This window comes from Aspergillus pseudotamarii (genome assembly GCF_009193445.1).
Source record: "Aspergillus pseudotamarii strain CBS 117625 unplaced genomic scaffold BDV38scaffold_83, whole genome shotgun sequence".
Classification (NCBI taxonomy): domain Eukaryota; kingdom Fungi; phylum Ascomycota; class Eurotiomycetes; order Eurotiales; family Aspergillaceae; genus Aspergillus; species Aspergillus pseudotamarii.
In genome coordinates, this window is record NW_022475097.1 from 95080 (window position 1) to 114894 (window position 19815).

Below are 19815 nucleotides of genomic sequence, written 5' to 3' on the forward strand. Positions count from 1 at the left end.
AACACATTATCCAGTTACACGAGAGTATACATAGCGTAACAAACTATCACTTGACTTATATTAACACGCTTCTTCCCATTAGATTACACCCAACGAAAAGTATTTAAATTAGCGTAAGGAACAAGGATTCCTTGTTAAAATGTACATACAAAGTATCTATAATGAAAAGGAATTTCAATCTAAAAGGGTCCTAGATGTACAGAAGCTTTTGGTTATCAAATACTGTTTAGGAACACCCGAGTGGTAATATGTGTGCAGGATGTATTTAACTTGGAGCATCTCGAGATGTAGGGCTTTGAGCTAAGAAATTCAATTATATATAAAGCTTTTGATACAGTATGATTCCAATGCTATACTTGTGAACATATCTATGTTGCATAATGATTTATAATACCTTGTTGGCCGTCGTGGCTTCATCCGTAGTATTGCTTAGAATTGATTTGCCATGCGAGTTGTATGTATATAAAATCCATACACACATAGAAAATAAACGCTTGTTACGTTACGCCAAGAGCCGATAAAGTTGAGAAGAGTACGCAGGAATAGATACTCTTCTGTAAAATCTCTTAAACCATGCCCTCGCTATAAAGCTTTACTTTGTTTCTGTATGCTATTATCTTGTCTTGTTTCTGCTGAAAATATTCCGCCGCACAATACAGTCAGCTATCTCCAATTCTCCTTATATAAATATATAAATAGTCAATTTTGCATCGGGACAGGTTAGCAAACTCACTAGAAAAGTACTTTTATATACAGATGAATCTCACAGGGCTGCCTCCTGAGATGCTTTTATGCATTACCAACAAGCTTTGCACAGCCAAAGATCTTCTATCATTTTCCTTGACCAACAAGGAAATGTACTGTATCGGGTTAAGGGCTCTTTATGCATTCAATATTGAACAACAAGGTAGTTCAGCTCTGTTCTGGGCAGCAGAGCATGACAAAGTCCAGACTGCTCAAGGCTTCCTTGGGATGCCAGGTGCTACGGCGGATGTTGTGTCTGAAGGAGATACTCCATTGATACTCGCAGCCGCATTCGGATCCCAGCTCATGATCGAGCTACTTCTCAAAACTCCAAGTACCCAGCTCAATGCGCTCAATGCTTTGGGCCAGACAGCCCTCTGGTGTGCAGCAGCTGAAAACCGTCCTATAACTGTCTCGCGACTCCTTGGGCAAAACGGAGTCCTAGTTGATTGTCCGAATGTCAAGAATGGTTGGACGCCCCTTGCAGTGGCTGCCTCAAATGGACACTGTGATGTCGTTCAATGCTTTCTCTCCGATGGTCGCGCCGATCTTAATGCGGTAGACAGGGATGGTCGAACACCATTATTCCATGCCATCGAGCATAATAGGACTCGTGTAGTGAAGATGCTTCTCACAGACCCGAGGATCGATGTTACTTGCAGGAACTCCAAGGGCTGCACTCCACTTCTTGATGCTGCACGGAGAGGGTTTCATTCTTGCATGAGCATTCTTCTCGACCATCCAGATACTGAGGTGAATGTCTACGACGGCTTTTCTCTGTCACCACTCTGGTATGCAGTCGGCTTTTGTGGTGTACAAACGGCACAACAACTACTGGACAGAGGAGCCACAGCGAACATGATAGGTCGGGATCAAATTTCACCGCTCCAGAGGGCAATTTGTCTGGAAGATATAGCGATGGTCAGGTTGCTTTTGGAACATCCCGGTGTTCGTCTGTTACCTGGAACCATCGATGCTGGCCTCGGCAATGGGCAGAACCCGCTATTCACGGCTGTGCGAGTGGGCCGAATCGACATAATGGAGCTCCTTCTATCCAGAGGGTTGGACACTAATATACAGGACGATGAGGGAAGAACGCCCTTACTCATAGCTGCAAGTATTGGATGCTATGAGGTTGTCAAACAGTTGTTTCACCATCAGGACACTAATCCGTGTATAACTGATTATTACGGACGCACAGCCCTGCATGAGGCTGCCAGGCAAGGCAGACTGTCTGTGGTTCAACTACTTCTTAGCGATTCCAGAGTTGATCTCAATGCTAAAGATGACGAGGGCCTGACACCGCTTTGGTGGGCAACATTTAAATCGCGCCAATGCGTGGCTTTGTGCCTGCTCGACAGAGATAACGTCAACGTCAATGCATCCGGCCGCAATCAGACAACATCTCTTCATCATGCTGTGCGGGCTGGAAATGAGGTTATCACCCGTGCTCTTTTGAAGCGAGAAGACGTAGACCCAAATGTTCTGAGTACTCTGGGGCATTCGCCACTGAGTCTAGCGATCCAGACAGGGGACGTCTCCCTCGTGCAACTACTCCTTACCAGGAAAGACCTACTGCTCGATGCTGACTCACCGGCTAAACAGCCGTCAACCCACGGAAACAAGTGGAAGCTTGTGCAAACGCCCCTTATGCTTGCCATCAAGGAGGGCCATTGTGAAATTGCACAAGCCTTACTCCAAAGAACGGGATCCCGAATCAACCTGCAAAGCTGGAGGGGTGAAACTGCACTTCTTCTTGCCGCCCGCGGGGGTTACACACAAGTTATAGAGGATATCCTGCGGAATCCTGCAGTTAATATTAATCTGATTGATAACTCCGGGCGCAGCGCACTATGGTGGGCAACGCATAAGCGAAACACTTTCATTGTGCGGCGCCTTCTCCACATTCCTGACCCTAACACTGAAGCAAGAGGTCATAAGGAATTTCTCGAGACGAAGACGGGTGTACGCCGTTGGAATCATGTGATTGGACATTTCAAGACAGAATATCAAAATTTCCCACACTTATACAGCGAAAACACCAGCAATTCGCTGCTTTTTTCATTGTGCTCTTCCTAATGATTGAGATGTGGAATAGTACCCTGGCTTAAAGATGCGCCTACTAGGGCAGCATTCTATAACTTACTAATAACTCCTGCTAGAATATGGCATATAACTACTGGCTACTACTTGATAAAACCTGTTCCCTGTTATAGGTCCAGCTCGATTTAGTAACAGATTGGAACTAAATTTATATAAAGAGCGTTACTAGAGAGTAAATTTAAGACTGGATCACGAAGATTCCATAGCAGCTGACCTTGATATCCTACATGATGTGTTGGTGAGGGCTTCCGTCTGGCCTTAGGGCCCAGGAATATGGGTTCTTCCGGGGCCGGTAAGCGGGGGCCTACAACGCCGAGGAATTGGTAGTAGCTAGCTGAGATAGGCAAGAATGAGATCAAGCAGATGAAAAAGCTCCCCTTTCCACTCACTAAGATGATGCATCTAACTCAAGGCTTCTGTGACCTTTGCACAGCCTTTGAATAAGGGATCAGCACTACTCGCGACAGGATTCTCCCGAGCCCTGGAACCTAGTAAACAGGTGCCCTTTATTTCGTTCATATAAAAAGTATATGTAATAGAACAGGCAGTCTCAGGACTAATGTAAAGTAGCGTACTATATAATAGTAGCTAGAATCTTACACTAAGGAGCTTTCGTCAGTCGTAGAATAGGTACCGCTACCGCTACTAAAGCTTGCCCTCGACGTAGGCCTCGCCAAAACCCGTGGGTTAGCGGGTTGGGTCCGGAAACACGTTGCTTGGCGGGTTTTTGATTAAGTCTCAACCTGCGAGTTTGCGGGTTTACGGGTTTGGGTTCTGGATCGAACATCAGAACATGTACCCATTGGTCAGTTCCTAATGTTGGACCCTATTCCAACCCGAGGCCTACCTCAGAGTCAGCTGACCTGCCGCCGGCATTTAGAGCCCGAACGCCACTACGGCAAGCCATTGCGGCCAACGCGCATTAATTCATTTTTCTATCTTTTTTAGGTTTTCTTATCCTCTTCTTGTCGAATACTTTTACCGCTCAGCTGGCCGCCCTTGATTAGTTATTACTAGTTCTGAATCCTAATTGACCCAGTAGCTCGCAGTCATGTGACTGTACAACTATACCAAATAGACTACAGAGTATGGAGTAAATAGACAATGTATATTACATATACAGTATACTATACAGACCAAGTAGACTACACAGACTATATAGACTATTCTGCCGGCAGAAACATGTTTAAAATGTTGGAAAATGAATTAATGTCGCGTTGGCCGCAATGGCTTGCCGTACGCCACTACACTTGATTTTCTGGCAATCAAACCGCTTTAGCTTTATGCCTAGACTATTATTTAATGCCGAATGTAGCCTATTTGCAACCTTCGCTGCTGTGTGGAGTGGTATCCCAGGTTTTCCTCTATAGGATAGACAGATCTCGGGATTTAAATGGACACTACTCCAAATAGAGTATAGCCTATCACACGTTATACGCTAAGTGTATCTATAAGAATGTGTTTTCTATCAATCAGTAAGGGCTTTCGTGTGGCGCCTTAAGGCCCGGAAATATGGGTTTCCCCGGGGCCGCTAAACGGGCCCACAACGCCGAGCAAGCCGGAGATAGCGAGCTTAGTCAAGAATTCAAGAATGCATACGAACGGTCTCCATATCGCCCATTAAGATTTTCTGTAGATCAAGCCCTTGAATACAATCGAAGGTATTCAATCGGGTAAGTATACTTGTGTCCCTATTTATTCAATACATTAATGTAATGTATACAAACTAGAATTTATCCTCTCCTCCGCCAATAGTGCCTCGTTAGCTAAATTGCTACTTTGATTGGGTCTCCATTTATATTATTGCAAGACGGACCACCTGAACTAGGCCAATATTTTGGCCATCCTATGCGCATTTAGTATCGAGTTTCTATAATATCCCTGCTACCTTTCTAACTAGTGCTTAGCAGTAAGTCATATTCATTATTATACCTTCCTCTCTGTTGCAGAAATTATGTAACGAGTATCGTTCCCTCATCACGATACTTATTATAAATATCAGACTTACAACACATCCTGCTTATCCTACTTATCCTACTTATCCTACTTATAAATTATAGCTTCCCACTCCAACAATTATTCAAGACGTATTCAATACCTCTTGACTTCTCTATACTATGGACTCTGTGGTAGATGTCCTGATTGCTGGTGGTGGCCCAGCCGGTCTCACCGCAGCCCTTACATTGGCCCGCCAACTTCATACAGTTATTATATTCGATAATAAAGACTACCGCAATACGAATGTCTCCTATATGCATATGATTCCAACCTGGGACTATCGGAATCCTACTGAATTCCGTAGTAAAGCTCGTGATGAAATTCTCAACTACTATAACACTGTTAAGATCGAAGAGGTAGATCTTAAAATAGCAGAGAAGAGCAGTGACGGGCTTTTCCAACTTATTGATACCAATCACAAAGTCTGGAAAGGAAGAAAATTAATTATTACAACTGGCTCAGAGAATATTATCCCCGATATCCCTGGATATGCAGAAGCATGGGGTCAGAGAATGTATGTATATCTGTTATAACCTTACTATTTATTCAGAAATTATTAAATTTAGCTAACACTACCTAGTTACCACTGCCTTTTCTGTAAGGGGTACGAAGACCGCTATACAGATAGTGCCGGTGTCCTTGCTATTCAATCTGCTGGGAATATATCTATGGTAATACATCAGACAGAATCAGCCTCTCAGCTCGCTAAGAAGGTGACCATCTATACAAATGGAGCAGAGGAACTCGGTGCCCAGATTATATTAGCCCTAACTGATAAAGACAAGTCTTGTATTATGGTTAATAATACCCCGATCAAGCAGCTTACTTATACTCGCTCTTTGATTTATTTGGAGCTCGCAGATGGTACAACAAAAGAAGAGACCTTCTTAGTTCACAACCCTGATACAACTGTGAAAGGTCCGCTTGCTGCTCAGCTTGGTCTAGAGCTTACTCCAATGGGCGATATCAACGCTGCGCCACCATTATTTCAGACCAGTATACGAGGGGTCTTTGCGGCGGGTGACTGTGTTACTCCATATAAGGTTATCGCGGGTGCGATTTCGAGCGGCTGTAATGCAGCAGTAGCTGCTTCAGCGCAGTTATTGGCGGAGAAGCATAACCACCAGCCGCTTTTTTGACGGTCTTTCAGGAAGCCTTCAGGAGTAATGATCGTTATAAAGACATCTGCTCTAGGAAACATTTTTAACAGTTACACGGTTCAGTTTAATTAGATATTAGTATTCCTTTACAGTAATGCTTCTGTTGCATTGTTATTAGAATGTTGAAGTATTTATTCACTGTGGTTGAAGGACACTATAATGCACAATTCACGATCGAGTGAGTAGTATTTAACCAGATTAGCAATCGCCAAAAATTTAGCCTATAAGTTTAATAATATCTCTAGATTTCGCGAACAGTGCAAATGACTACACGCTCAGACATACTCTAGCTGAATTAATTGTAAATAGGATGAACTTTTGTAATTAGGTAAAACTTAAAACCTTGGATTGTCTGTTAACACACCGAGATATATACTTCGAACACCAATTCATAATCTAGATATTGACAAATTTTGTGGGTCCCTAAAAGGCCCGACTTAGCAGTTACATGGTTTGTGTGCAATAATAACTAGCCTTGTTTTTATAGAGCTGTCCATAGTCTGATCAATTTGTCCTAACAATATAAACCCTATTGGCTCCCTATAGATTATAAATCCAAAAGTTTAAATCTCTATGTATTAGTAGAGTAATATTTGGTTCCAATCCCAGAATATGGCCCAAACCCAGGGCACCCACGTAGGTTGGGCTAGGGTGGGTTTATTTGGTCAAATACCTCTCGCTTGTCAATTATTTAATGTCGTCTCCCACAACAAAAGTTCCTGGTTACGAAGAATCGCTTTCCAGTCGCAAAGGCTGTACGGTTTACCTCTTCTTACACCCACGTTCAATGTCCATCAGTTCTTTTACACACTTTCAGTTGCAGTATAGAGTCTCAGTGCTACTAATCTGGTCTTGATTTCAGGTAGCAGGTAACCCGCTGATTCTTGACCCTAAAGCTAACCCTGGTATGTACAACTGCTTACTTGTTCTTAGTATGATTGGCATTATATCGTAGACTTGTGTAGCTTGCAAATCAAGCGAGGAAAGCACTCAAGAGCTTGTATTTGCTCTTCATGGTCCAGGCGCAGCTGTGGAAGCATCATTCTCTTATATGGCCGCCATGAAACGTCGAGTTGCGATATATACACTATGCAAATACTGCCATTACGGGCTTTCTGATGAAATGCAATTAAGTCGAATTCTCCTGTTTGCCAGCAAAACGACTTCAGAGAATGCAGAGGTATGGAAAAACCAAGCATGGAAAGTCTGTTGCACTTGGGCAGAGTATGTCAGGGTTATGAGAGGTAGTGGAAAGCTGAAACTTCATTTGTCTTGTTCTGCTCGTCTTTCTCGTGGCACTGGTCCATCCTTCCGGGGCTGATTTGCTTATCTCGTTCCTTTGCCACCCCTTTCTGCAGTGAGCTATAAAGCTTGTCTACGTAGCACAATCCTTTCCATTTTGGAACTAAAGAGGTTGTGTTAACAGAACAATCTTTCAGTTCTCTGTATAATAATACGGGTCGATGTTTAGATGCATATTGATTTATATATTTCACCATACTGGAAAGCAGCCTTGTATATAGTCGTTTTCATAGCCTGAGTGCTGTCTATGTCATCTTAAGATACTGAATGCATGCTATAAACATTGACGTACTGCAAATTCCCTTGGTTAGAAGCTTCGCTATAGCCTTGATCTCCATAGCTAGTTTTACAATGAGTACCTCTAGAGAATAATGTTAGAAACTTATAACTGTCTTAGAAATTATCATAAATTTCAGGGTGTGGTAGATTTGGTCTGCTAACTATTTAGATATTACACTGCTAGTGGAACCAAACAATGGGCGATTATATTCGTACTGGAGGCAATCTCGCTGAGGACAAAGCTTAGCTATGCGCTACGAAGAAGCTTTACTTCCAGCCACTTGTCAAGGCTACTTCATTATATAAGGAGCCAACCTTATTCTATGACCTTCCAAGACTTCGATCTCTACCTGATTCTGGATTACTAAAAGAATAATATGCCATCCCATCGATATTTCAAGAATACACACTATGGTACTTTCTTACACGTGCTATTCTACTCTTTGGTCACCTCTTCTCAATTAGCTTCCATGCATATCAATTCTCTTAACACTATAATGTCCGGAAAGCCATCTTCAGTCCCAGACACTAAAAAGGTGCGACTGGGGAAATTCTACCTATACCTTGCCTTTCGTCATGTCTTGAAACTTCGCACAGCCTATAAAGAAGAGCTCTGTCAGAGCTCGGGTATAGATACCTGTTCAACAGGGCATCTCGGGAACGGTAGAATGTGTGAAACAGCCAAATTAACTGTTATGGTCGAATCACCGCCACTCATATTTCACGGGGAGCCGACAAACTCAATGGGTGCTCTTTTCTCGGGCATCTTACGGTTTACTGTTGGGGAATGCACAAGTTCAATTGAGATCGTCAAACTCAAGCTGACCTTGGGAATTAATGTGACAACTACGAAACCAGTTGTTAAGGCATGCCCCAGCTGTGTCTCCCAAATTGAAGAGCTTCAAAATTGGAATTTCATAACAAGGCCGATGTACCTCACGTCAGGCCATCACGAATTTCCCTTCAGCTATCTGTTTCCCGGTCAGCTGCCTGCTTCCTGCAACAGCCCCTTGGGCGACATTAGGTACATACTTTTCGCTCAGGCGGAAGACATCGTTGGTAGAAGCTACTCAAGCACGCTGCCTCTGCACATTAAACGCGCCCTTCCTCCGGGAAATGAGATATCTTTATTCTACACATTCCCCCCCACGAACCTAACCAGTCATATTGTTGTTCCATCAGTGGTGCATCCTATGGGTAGCTTTCCTGTTCGAGTAACACTGAGAGGAGTCTTGGATAAAGAGAACCCTAACCAAAACCGCTTATATATACAAAGCATCAAATGGCAGATCAAAGAGCATGTGAAAATAGTATCGCATCCCTGCTCTAAGCATGCATCCAAGGCTCGTGGAAAGAGTGTTATTCATCAAGACACCCGAACTATTGCAAGTAGCAAGGAGAAAAGCGGTTCAAGGTACAAGTTTGATTTAATAAATAATGAGACCAGGTTGCAGTTTGAAGCGGGTATCGACTACAATAATGGATCGGTATGTGATATTTTGAATACTAAAGGAGTAGAGGTCAAGCACAGTCTTATTATTGAGCTGATCGCAGAGGACCGCAACACCTGGATAGCCGCAAGATCGGGCGCTTCTGTTGTGCTTCGTATGTGTTCAGGTTTGAGGATCTTCGAACGCAGCGGACTTGGCATCAGTTGGGATAAAGAGGTGCCCCCAATATACACGGATGTGCCGCCCGGCCCCCCTGGTTACATTGCGATGGAAATACCAGTGAGGCGCCAGGATACTCCAAGTCGGCTGACATCATCGGAGTATGGTATTTAAATATGTAAACTAAGTCTGATTATGTAGCCTACACATGTTGCAGGAATGACTGAATAATTGTATACGTCAGTCTTATTATTTGAAGGTGCACAGGGCGATCAACTATTACGCGATAATAATTTGTGAGCCTCTACATAGTCACTCGGAAGGAAATAAGAGTCTTACTGTAAGAGATTTAGAGGATATAGAGAGTGTAGAAAAGCTTAGGATAAAAGGACGTCCTGTATACTATATCTTCTAAGACCTAGTCTACTATAGAACAGCTAATATAAAGAGCAATGGCCTGATCAGAAAATCGTTATCATTCATTTTTAGATACTTTCCGCCAAGAAGCTAAACTAATAACAGTTACCTAAACCAATGACTTTAAAGTGAGTCAATAGTTCGGTTTCTAAGGATTTGCAAAGAATGTGGGGTGGGTAGGCTAATTCCATGGTCCACTTTCTAAATATTTATCACCTTTTATCTCTATACTCGCCTTTTAAATTCCAGTACCCCCCCCCAAGCACAACCCTCAATATAGCACTCTCTACCCAGCAATATATAATCAATTCAAACCCACCCTGGATGAGAGAACACGCAACAGTGTTATACCACATGGCGATCCGTGAACTTTACTCATCGGACGTTGAGCGGTTTTCAAGTAAGTAATCATATGCATATCTCCAATCCTGGCTCACAATCTCCTAGGATGCCGAGTGGCTCGAGTCTCTGAATTGCCAATGGTGCCCTCTTCCCAGCAGAGCAATCCATGTTATCCCGGTACCAGGGCCAATTTCTCAAGACATAGGTTGGAGACCCCAGGCGTTCCATATATTTCTCGGCTTGGTGATACCCCTGGTGAGAAATCTCTGATTCACTCTAGCCAATTATAAAACCACTAACTATGGTAGACAGACTTCCCTATCCTTCTCGAAGACGAAGAGGAAGTACGAAGACAGAGTCATATTACATCTTCAACATCTTCCGATGGAGTTCATCGTCGGAAGAGCACCTCAGTGATAGAATGTAGTATATGCCTCCAGAGTGATGAGCATGATATTATTGCAGTACCCTGCGGTCACATATTCCATCGGGTTTGTTTTACTTCACTTGTCCAGAGCAGGTATAACAGCGGACAGTTGGAATTAGACCATATTCAGGTGCCATGTCCTGAGTGTCGGGCCAAGTGCAAGGGGAGGGTCAGTCGTTCATCTTGCCCAAAAATGCCGCGGATGTTTTTTGCACTCCTCCCATTGAGCAATACAACGGGACAGCCTATAGCAGGCATTACCAATGTATATATGAAAGGATTAACTATATATCCACATATACTATAGGCTTTCCCAAGCCATAAATATAGCAATCTTCAAAGGCAGCTTAATTAACAAGGATATTTTACTAGGATAAGTGTTCTCAAACAGCATCACTATATTACATATACTTAAGTCACCATTCTATACATACTATTAATATGAAGGCGCTATTTACAGTAAATATTATTTTTGTTGGACAAGCATTTAAATTTAAGGATAACTATAATTATATTTGAATATAAAATGCCATATAATCATATGTGGATTAATCTACTATTTGAATCTTTTCTATATTATTTCCTTTTTTTTACTACGGAATTACTATTTGATGTATAGCATGGTGCCCCAGTGAAAGGACGGAGTGATCTTACATAAAAGTCATGTCTATATATTATTTCTTCAGTAGCATTACAAACATTCCTATATATATATCTGTCTCTTCCTCTTTGTTGCAAATATTCGTTGAATCTACTATTGTGGATATGAGCTTCCCTTGAGATTAAATTATGGCTAGTGGTAAGCTCCATCCACCTCTACTGCCATCAACCCAGCTACAATAACTCTGTTATCAAGCAGTTGGCACAGCTTCCAGTTTCTCCGATGACTGGTCCCGACCTGACCGGCCGACATCAGTTGAGTTCCAGATTGTACAGCACGGTGGCCATAGCTCCGCCGTGGAGTTGCTCCCATGTCGGTTACAGTGGTCCAAGCAGGAACCCCATACTGGGAAGGATCGTTTTATGCGAGCAGTATATGAGGCATCTTACTTGCGAGCTGAAAATGCCTATTATCGCAAGGTTCGGCGATCATCGATCCTGCTCCAAGCTGAAATCGAAACTGTCCTTCTTGCCTATTCAGCTGTACAAGAACTACGTGCTTGTCTCCATCGTCTTGACGAATTAACCGTGAAAAGCGAAAGACAATCTGCCTCGTTGAGACAAAGCGTGCTGGGTACTATGTGGTCTCGCAATGCAAGCTTACTCCGCACTGCAATTGACGACTACAGGGTTATGATTGACAGGATTGACGCTAGCTTTACAAAACTTCAGGAATCTCAACAAGATTTCACTGCAGCTTTAAGACGAATTGACCAAGAATATGCCGACTTCTTTACTGTACAACTAGGCGAGGAAGCAGTCAAGTTCTGACTACTTGAAGCTGTAAGCCATGGTTGAATGCAGTGCAGAAGAGTAATACCATAGTGAGCTCTTATAAGTTATGCACCGCGAGAGTACTTTCTAGAAAAGTATTCCAAAGTGGATCCTTGAGAGTAATATAGAGATAAATTATTTAGAGTAGTATAGATAGGGCTGTTCGGAATGAAAGAAATATGAATAGTAAGATATAACGTATTGAGTAAACAGCTGGATCAGCTCTGTTTTCTATATAATATAGCCTTATTCCCAACGGAAATATCTTAACCAATGAAATCAATCTCCATTTCAAGATTTATACAGTACGAACTGAAATATCCTCCCATACTTTCAACTAGGCCTAGGCATAGGAAAGGACCGCAAAGACCAAAGACCGGACCGCACCAGACCGCAGTGGTGCGGTCCTGCAGTCATACAAACAAAACAAACCGATAAAATCTGTGATGTATATAAGTTATAAACTACTAGATCAAAGGTATTGCAACACCCCGATTTCGGCTTCCCAGGCGCCGTTTTTAAATCTCAATATCTCGGCGAATTCAAAAGCTTTTGATCTTATAGTAAATTCTATAAATTCCTAGACTCAAGATTTAGTATACCATCTGTATGCTTTGTATACAGCTTGAAGACTGCGCGGCTAGGACAGAACTAGGCGATTTATGATCTCCTGATCAAGGCTATGGTATACGGTCTGAATAGACTGTCTAAAATGCTCTATATCTATTTCTGATACTCTATCTAGAAAGAGCTTAGGATAGAGCTCCCTCAGCTTCTTTTTAAGCAGGTACTAGAGATTTTCAATAGGGTTTAAATCAGGTGAGTAGGGCGGCTATTCAAGATTCTATATACTAAACGGTGACTAATATTAACTTTCCTAACAACAGCCCATACCTTTTAACAGATTTAGGAAATTTCGAGGTAGAACTATAGTATGAGGAAGGTTGCTCAGTAAATCCCCCAGAGATATATACCGACATATCTATACTGTATACAAGCAGGTAATTGGGTAGCTCTTAAGGGCAAAAAGGCATTATAGCTTCCTTCAGATCATCGACCTACATATTTAGAGGTTCTAAACAGTACTATAGGCCTTTGTTGTACTAGTAGCAGGGTTTCTGTTATTAAACTTTCTATCTAGTGCATCTCAATTGTCGGATGTATTCTATCTCTAACTATTCCATATTTTCAAATCCCGTTTCTAAAAAGAGGGTCTAGGAGAACCGAGAACTTTACAGTAATCTGCTCTACAGTCCGTCTCGAAATTCCTCTGACCTTCAAACACATGACAATTGTTTTCTAGCCCCACTGCCAAGACTTTATTCTGGAAGTTATAGAGCGCTACCCGCTTGTAAATGAGGGTGGCCGTAAATTTTAGTCGTACAATACATAAATACATAGTGAGCAGTACTAAGTTATGCACCGATGTACTTGGCTTATTAATTTGCACAATTCCGCGACAGATGTCAACCACGGGAGATGTCCATGGAAGAACATGGAACTCCCGCTCTGGCACCGTAGATCTCAGGGAATTAGGAAACTCCTGTTCCTGGTCTCTCGCAGACCGGCCATGTGGCATCAACTTTCCCTTTCTGGCAACCGCGTATCTCTCTGCCTTGTTGTAACTCATACGGTCGATAAACGCACAGTACATTTTCTCTTGTCTGATGTGACAAACTAAGGAAGTCGTGTCATTCAGAATCTTTCTTCCTTCGCCCGCAGCTGTTGTTTGCTACAGTAACTGTTGTTCGCTAGCAACACCTGCTGAGATAGCGTAGGGTGCGAAATTTGACCAGACATTGCTAACCACAGGAGTTTCGATCACTGAAAGAGATGAGCTCGAACATATTTAGTCCTGAAAATGATAATGGTGCTTACCAATACGAGTCGTGGCGATGGGATGAGTCGCCACAGTATGCACCAACCCCCGGAAACTTCGGTCGTACCCCCTCCTCGCCGTCAAATCTTAGCCTTATCAACTCCAATTCTCCGTCCTCCTTTGAGTACCCTGCCCCACAAACAAGCACCTCCCGAACAGATAAACTCCCGCTCCTCCAATACGGAGACTGGGTTGAAGGGAAGGTATATGATGAGGACCCACCAACCTGTATTCATTATTGGATTGAGTGGAAGGTCACTCTCAATACTAAGACTGTGGTTAAAGATACAGAACAAGATCTGGTTCTTGCCCCTGGGTTTTATTGGAGGCTGTTTCTCCAACCAAAATTGAGAGAGAAACTATGCCTCAAATATCCACACAAGAAGATCGCATTGGATGACACGTCTATTGTAGTGACAGTTCCTCGGCTTGACAAACTTACTCGACAGTTTGATAAGACAGATATTGATTGGCCTGATATAGAGAAACAGCTTATCAAATGGGGTCATCACTTTCTTGCCGGCAAGAGGTTAAAGCTTATAATATCATTCAACTATATAGAAGAGAGCCAAAGCTCTACAGCCAGTCGCAGGGCGGCTGGCAAACGAGGTACTACTTCTGCTACCCAGGGGATGTTGCAAGATCTTGATCAGGAGGTCAATACCGAGAAGGAACTGACCGGAGAACCTGCGGCCTGGAGACATGTCTATATGGTAATGCGCTGCCCCGGTTCGTGTGAGTTGGGACCGCACTGTTGGCAGGATCCTTACGGGAAAAAACACTATAAACTCTATAGAGATGAGCTTTTAAGCCTAGTCAGATATGTGAAGAGCGGGAAGAAATTAGAGTCCCATGAAGACGTGCCTGGCATGATCCGTGAGCAGATCTACAGGGCTGAGAGGCGGCGACTTGAAGGGCAAAAGGGCCGTAGTCGCCTTACATCCGAGTCTACCTACCCACCGATTACCATCACAAACGTGCTCCCCGCACAGGCCACGCAGCAGGGTTTGTCATCATCGCCACCCACCTCTGAAGACGCGCCCATTTGTTCAACCAAGGGCTCGCGACTTAGATTAGCAGGTTTTCGTGACGCCAATGTCCAGGCCTACTGTGATTGGCAACAGTCACAGGTTGAGAATGAGTCGTGGAAGGATGAATTTCGCAAAGCGTGTGACGTGGCTCTAGGTGATGGGTTAGACTTGGACCAGATCAACGAATTAAGTGATCCCGAATACTTCAAGAATCGGGGAGTGAAATGGGGTATTGCTCGTCGATTTGTCAAGGATATTAGATATTGGGTAGACAACTTTTATTGTTATGTGGATGGTGGGGAGTCGGGTTGATAGAATAGACAACTAGGTTGCCTTTGCTCATTCTCCATAGTCTTATCTTCCTGTATGTGTGGTACAGCCGAGGAATGCTATATATTTTCATCTATCAGTACACCTGCATGCCGAAAATGGCCTTCAGCACTCTGCACCCTTGAACCAACAACTCCAACACACCACTCGAGAAAAGCGTCAAATCCTTGTCCTGGATTTTCTTCGTACTCATACCACCTCCGCTTGATAAATTGCTTGAGTTCAGCGAAGAACTCCTCAATAGGGTTAAGATCTGGAGAGTAGGGTGGTAGGTATAGCAGCTTGACTCCTGCACTCAGACACATCTGTTTAACCCGCTCTGTGCGGTGGAAAGATGCATTATCCATTATAATTACAGACCTCGGTTCCGGCCATCTGTTGCAGTGGTGGAGAAGCTGTTCGATAAAATCCTCAAACATACTGGCATCAGTTGAACCTTGAAAGACTCGAGATAAGAGAACACCCTTCTGAGTGTAGGCGGGTAATATCTGATAACGTTGATCACGGTGGAATTTGGAGATCTGAATCGGTGTTACACCAAGAGGGGACCAGCCAGTTCGCCGAAACCCTACCCTCTTATCACAGCCCGACTCATCTACGTAAACCAGCTGGTATGACAAATACGGGGATAGACTATGCAGGTAGTAATCTCGTAAATCGGCATTTTGTTCCTTTGCTCTTTGCCGAGCTGTCTTGTTCGACCATCCAATAGAAGCAAGTGTCCTGCTTAGACTCTGTTTGGTTACACGCTTTCCAAAGTCATCATATATAATAATCACTAATTCATCCAAGTATAGAGTTGGTTTTTCCTTCAAACGCTCCAACACGGCTTCAAGTATCGCTGGAGTGATACTTCGAGGGCGTCCGACGCCGTTCCGCGGGGCTCTGACATTGCCAAACGCCTCCAGGTTCTGACGGATATATGTTACAGCTTGCTTGCTACAACCAGCGGCAAAGGCGATTTCAGCTCTGTTCGAGGACCCATTCTCAATCATATGCTGAATTTGTTCGAGTTGCGGGGCTTTCAGATTTGCCGGCATCTTCGATCAATGTGGGATGTAGCTCTGGAGTAGGGAGTGCAACATGCGACGTGATCTTTGCGGCACGAAGCTCCCATCGTCAGCACGGCCCGATAATCACTCCGGAGGTTAGATTATATAATATCACGTGTAACGAGTTGCCAGCTGCCTGCCAGACCAGCACTGCTGAACCTCGATCGTGGCTCGCTCTGTTTGGACGATGGGCATCGGTTGCCAACCCCACCCCTCCTCGGAGGGTATTTCTCCGCTCCAAGCCTAATCCTGGTGGGGACATGGGCACTGGTAGTCTCCGACCTTTGGTACAGTAAACCGCCACATTCGCTATCTCAGACTTAATTGAGCTTTAAGGAAGCCGCACCAACCGTCAGGTGTGAAATATCTCATCATTGAACTACTGATTCCAACTGAGTTTCACCATCAAATGTTATTCAATTTGCGAATGAGCTATGACCCACGAACTTCAGCTAGAGAAAAAGCAAACAAGCATGACACGTCAAAACTGGCCTCTGCAGCCAATGGCTGGCGGAAGATCACTCCCCTATTTTCACCGATAGTTTCCTTTTTTCCGGAAATAGCCAGATTTTCCCTGGTCATTTTCTTACTGCCTAACCCATGTTTTCCAGTGAACTTCACTACGCATCCCTACGATCAAATCTCATTATAAAGCAATTTCACCGGTGTAATCATGGATACTCCCAGTGATTCTGTCAAAAATAAGACGCACAGCATCTTCGGATGCTTGAAGTCGGTCTTCAGAGGGCGGAAAAGAGACAAAGATACGCGTCTCACTGCCCCAAAACCAAGCACGTCAAATATAACTGCGGGTCCGGACGCAGAGAGTGGCGCTGCCAATCCCGAAAATGACATTTCCAAAACCGACGACCACGACAACGCAAATGGCTTTTGGCAGATGGCGTACAACGAGTTAACAGAAAGCGACCCAAATAGTGTAGCAATACTTTTCCCGCTGACCGGAACTAAGCCTCAGGATGCTGGCGATGCACGAACGAGAGAGATATTGGACGAGGTAGTTAAGGCGACAAGGGCGCAGTACAAGAAGGAGGGAGGAAAGCATGGCATTCGGGCCACAGCCGAAAAAATATTAGACTCTGTGCTGTCTTTCCAAGATATTGTCAGTAATATTGCGAAATTTGATCCGACTGGGTACGCTTCCAGTGCTTGGGCGATAGTTTCCCTTGGATTAACGGTACGGTCCTTGCACCAACAAAGCCAGATAATCAGCTAATAACTTAGATGGCTAAAAATCATGCAGACCGCAAGGGGGCTCTATTTGACTCAGCGGGATATCTGGCGGATTTGCTGAGTCGTTGTGCCTTCATCGAAGAACAGTTTTATGGGGATAGAAACCCTGTCATAGTGAATATCGGGAAAGAACGATCGATCGTCCGGGTATATGTGGCAATATTGCGATACTCCGCCGAAGTACGTAGAGTTCAACAGTCTAACAAGGGAAAGGATATCGCGGAGAGCATAACGGCTATAACAAGCCAGCCACTCCTGCAGCTCAAGACCTTAGCCAAGGAAGAGGAGTCCCACCTGTATCAATGGCTGGTTGTGGACCAGCACCTACACCGAAAAAAGGAAGCAGAGGCTATTCTGACTCACCTCGATGAATTGATCGTGGATATCCAAAAAATGCGTGATGCAGTTGATATGTTGCATCTCCCTGTTGCCAAAGGCGCATTTTTTGACTCCTTCGAGGATCAGCATGAGGATGAGTGCCTTCCTGGAACACGAACAGAATTGCTTCAGAAGGTGCAGGACTGGGGAAGGTCTAGTGAAAGATGTATATTCTGGCTGAGTGGAATGGCAGGTACTGGCAAGTCCACTATTGCGAGGACGGTAGCCCGATCGTTTAAAGAGGATGGCATCCTCGGGGCAAGTTTCTTTTTTAAGAGGGGCGAGGGAGATCGTGGCTCAGCTGCAAAGTTCTTCCCAACAATAGTAAAGCAATTGGCAGTCTACATTCCTCAAATGGTTCCCGGAATCCGAAAAGCTCTCGAAGACGATCCTGCGATTCCGGGAAGATCAATTCGAGAGCAGTTTAATAAGCTCATGTTACAGCCGTTACTCGCTGTAGATTATGGTGAAGCCATGGATTCCACAGTGATTGTCATCGACGCCCTAGATGAATGCGATCGGGAGGAAGACATAGAGATTATCCTCAACCTTTTACCTGGGGTTGAGACGGCAACAAATCTGGCAATCCGGTTCTTCTTAACCAGCCGGCCGGAGATACCCATCCGTTTTGGGTTTAATCAGATCGATAGGAGCAAGTACCAGAATACTATCCTGCAAAATCTGGATGAAGATATGATAAAACATGATATCGCCTTATATCTCAGAGAAGAATTCTCGAAAATACAGCAGAAGCGCCGGTATGCTCTTTCTCCCGGCTGGCCTGGAGAGGAACGGATCGAAGCCTTAGCAATGATAGCTTGTCCGCTCTTTATTTTTGCAGCCACAATGTGTCGTTTTGTGGGGGATAGGCATTTTGACCCGGATGAACGGCTTCGGGAGTTTTCTGCTAGTTCTACAGGATCAAAGATGGATAACACATACCGACCGGTTTTGAGCCAACTCCTTGTCAAGGATACTACAGACAGGAATAAATTGGTGAAAGAGTTTCAAAAGATTATCGGTGTAATTATTCTGCTTGCTAATCCGCTCTCGTTGAGGTCTCTTGCAGAGCTGCTTGAAACACCGGAACACCATATCAGTATTTATCTGGACTTATTCCATTCAGTCCTGTCTATACCTAGCGATCCGACTCTGCCTATACGGACCCTGCATTTGTCCTTCCATGATTATCTGGTGGATCATCGTACAAAAGACCAAAATAACATATCCCGATTCTGGGTGGATAAAAGGGACAAGCACGAGTTCATAGCCTGCCAATGTCTTGCTGTTATGGGCCGTTACCTCAAAAAGAATATTTGCAATCTGCCAAGCTATGGGACCAGCCGAACAGAGATAGGCCCTGATTCTATAGCAAGATATCTTCCGCCTGCCCTCCAGTATGCCTGTCGTCACTGGGTTTACCATCTAACTGAAATCCCAGCACAAGCCAGAATTCTTGGCAAAGTGCTCATATTCCTGAAAGACCACTTTCTTCATTGGCTGGAGGCCATGGGTATTTTAGGAATAATATCAGAAGCTATAATTGCGGTGAATTCATTGCTCCAACTGACTAAAGTGAGTATTAAACTAGCTTGTGGCAGCTGACCGACTAACACTAATGGAAAATCTAGGATAAATCCAGTAATGAGATACATGTTTTCCTCTTAGATACGCGCAGATTTATTCTAAAGTTTACACAAATTGTTGATACAGCACCACTGCAGCTGTACAGTTCTGGTCTGATTTTCGTCCCACGTACAGCGTTGATCAGAGAGAATTTTAAGAGAGAACTTCCTACTTGGTTGTTCAGAGGTCCAAAAGTAGAAGAGTATTGGAATCCAGAAATGCAAACGCTGGAGGGCCATTCTGGCTCGATTCTGTCAGTTGCCTTCTCAGGCGATGGCCAGCTTCTGGCATCCGGCTCTCTTGACAAGACTATCAAGCTATGGGATCCCGCCACCGGCACTCTTAAGCATACCCTAGAGGGCCATTCTGACTCGGTTCAGTCAGTTGCCCTCTCAGGCGATGGCCAGCTTCTGGCATCCGGCTCTGGTGACAAGACTATTAAGCTATGGGAT

General features: G+C 44.0%; 5 protein-coding genes across 5 annotated transcripts in view; 4 read left to right on the forward strand and 1 right to left on the reverse strand.

Moving 5' to 3' along the window:
- Positions 1-4964: 4964 nt before the first annotated feature.
- BDV38DRAFT_297025 (NAD(P)/FAD-dependent oxidoreductase) lies at positions 4965-5984 on the forward strand (the record flags this gene model as incomplete). The annotated part of the gene is made up of 2 exons (XM_032063055.1): positions 4965-5359; positions 5426-5984. The coding sequence occupies 2 exons, from the start codon at positions 4965-4967 to the stop codon at positions 5982-5984; spliced, it is 954 nt and encodes a 317-aa protein (XP_031908505.1).
- A 2099-nt stretch (positions 5985-8083) lies between these two features.
- BDV38DRAFT_275122 (uncharacterized protein) lies at positions 8084-9577 on the forward strand (the record flags this gene model as incomplete). The annotated part of the gene is made up of 2 exons (XM_032057960.1): positions 8084-9362; positions 9573-9577. 2 exons carry the CDS (start codon positions 8084-8086, stop codon positions 9575-9577), a joined length of 1284 nt encoding a protein of 427 aa, XP_031908506.1.
- Positions 9578-11171: 1594 nt separating this feature from the next.
- Positions 11172-11813, forward strand: BDV38DRAFT_275123 (uncharacterized protein; the record flags this gene model as incomplete). Its single annotated transcript, XM_032057961.1, has 2 exons — positions 11172-11181; positions 11242-11813. 2 exons carry the CDS (start codon positions 11172-11174, stop codon positions 11811-11813), a joined length of 582 nt encoding a protein of 193 aa, XP_031908507.1.
- Positions 11814-12946: 1133 nt separating this feature from the next.
- On the reverse strand, positions 12947-13574 carry BDV38DRAFT_210954 (uncharacterized protein). The gene has a single exon (XM_032052610.1). The coding sequence runs from the start codon at positions 13468-13470 to the stop codon at positions 13018-13020; it is 453 nt and encodes a 150-aa protein (XP_031908508.1). The 5' UTR covers positions 13471-13574; the 3' UTR covers positions 12947-13017.
- Positions 13575-16781: 3207 nt separating this feature from the next.
- BDV38DRAFT_275126 (uncharacterized protein) overlaps positions 16782-19815 on the forward strand; it is a gene marked incomplete at both ends in the record, with an annotated part of 4196 nt that continues 1162 nt past the window's right edge. Inside the window, 3 exons of the mRNA XM_032057962.1 lie at positions 16782-17303; positions 17351-19312; positions 19369-19789. Of these exons, the coding sequence (XP_031908509.1) occupies positions 16782-17303; positions 17351-19312; positions 19369-19789 (2905 nt within the window). The remainder of the gene's footprint in view (positions 17304-17350; positions 19313-19368; positions 19790-19815) is intronic.

What these genes read in the sequence shown, in the direction of transcription:
- BDV38DRAFT_210954 (XM_032052610.1), bottom strand. Translation starts at nt 13,470, where the DNA reads ATGTACTGTGCGTTTATCGACCGTATGAGTTACAACAAGGCAGAGAGA.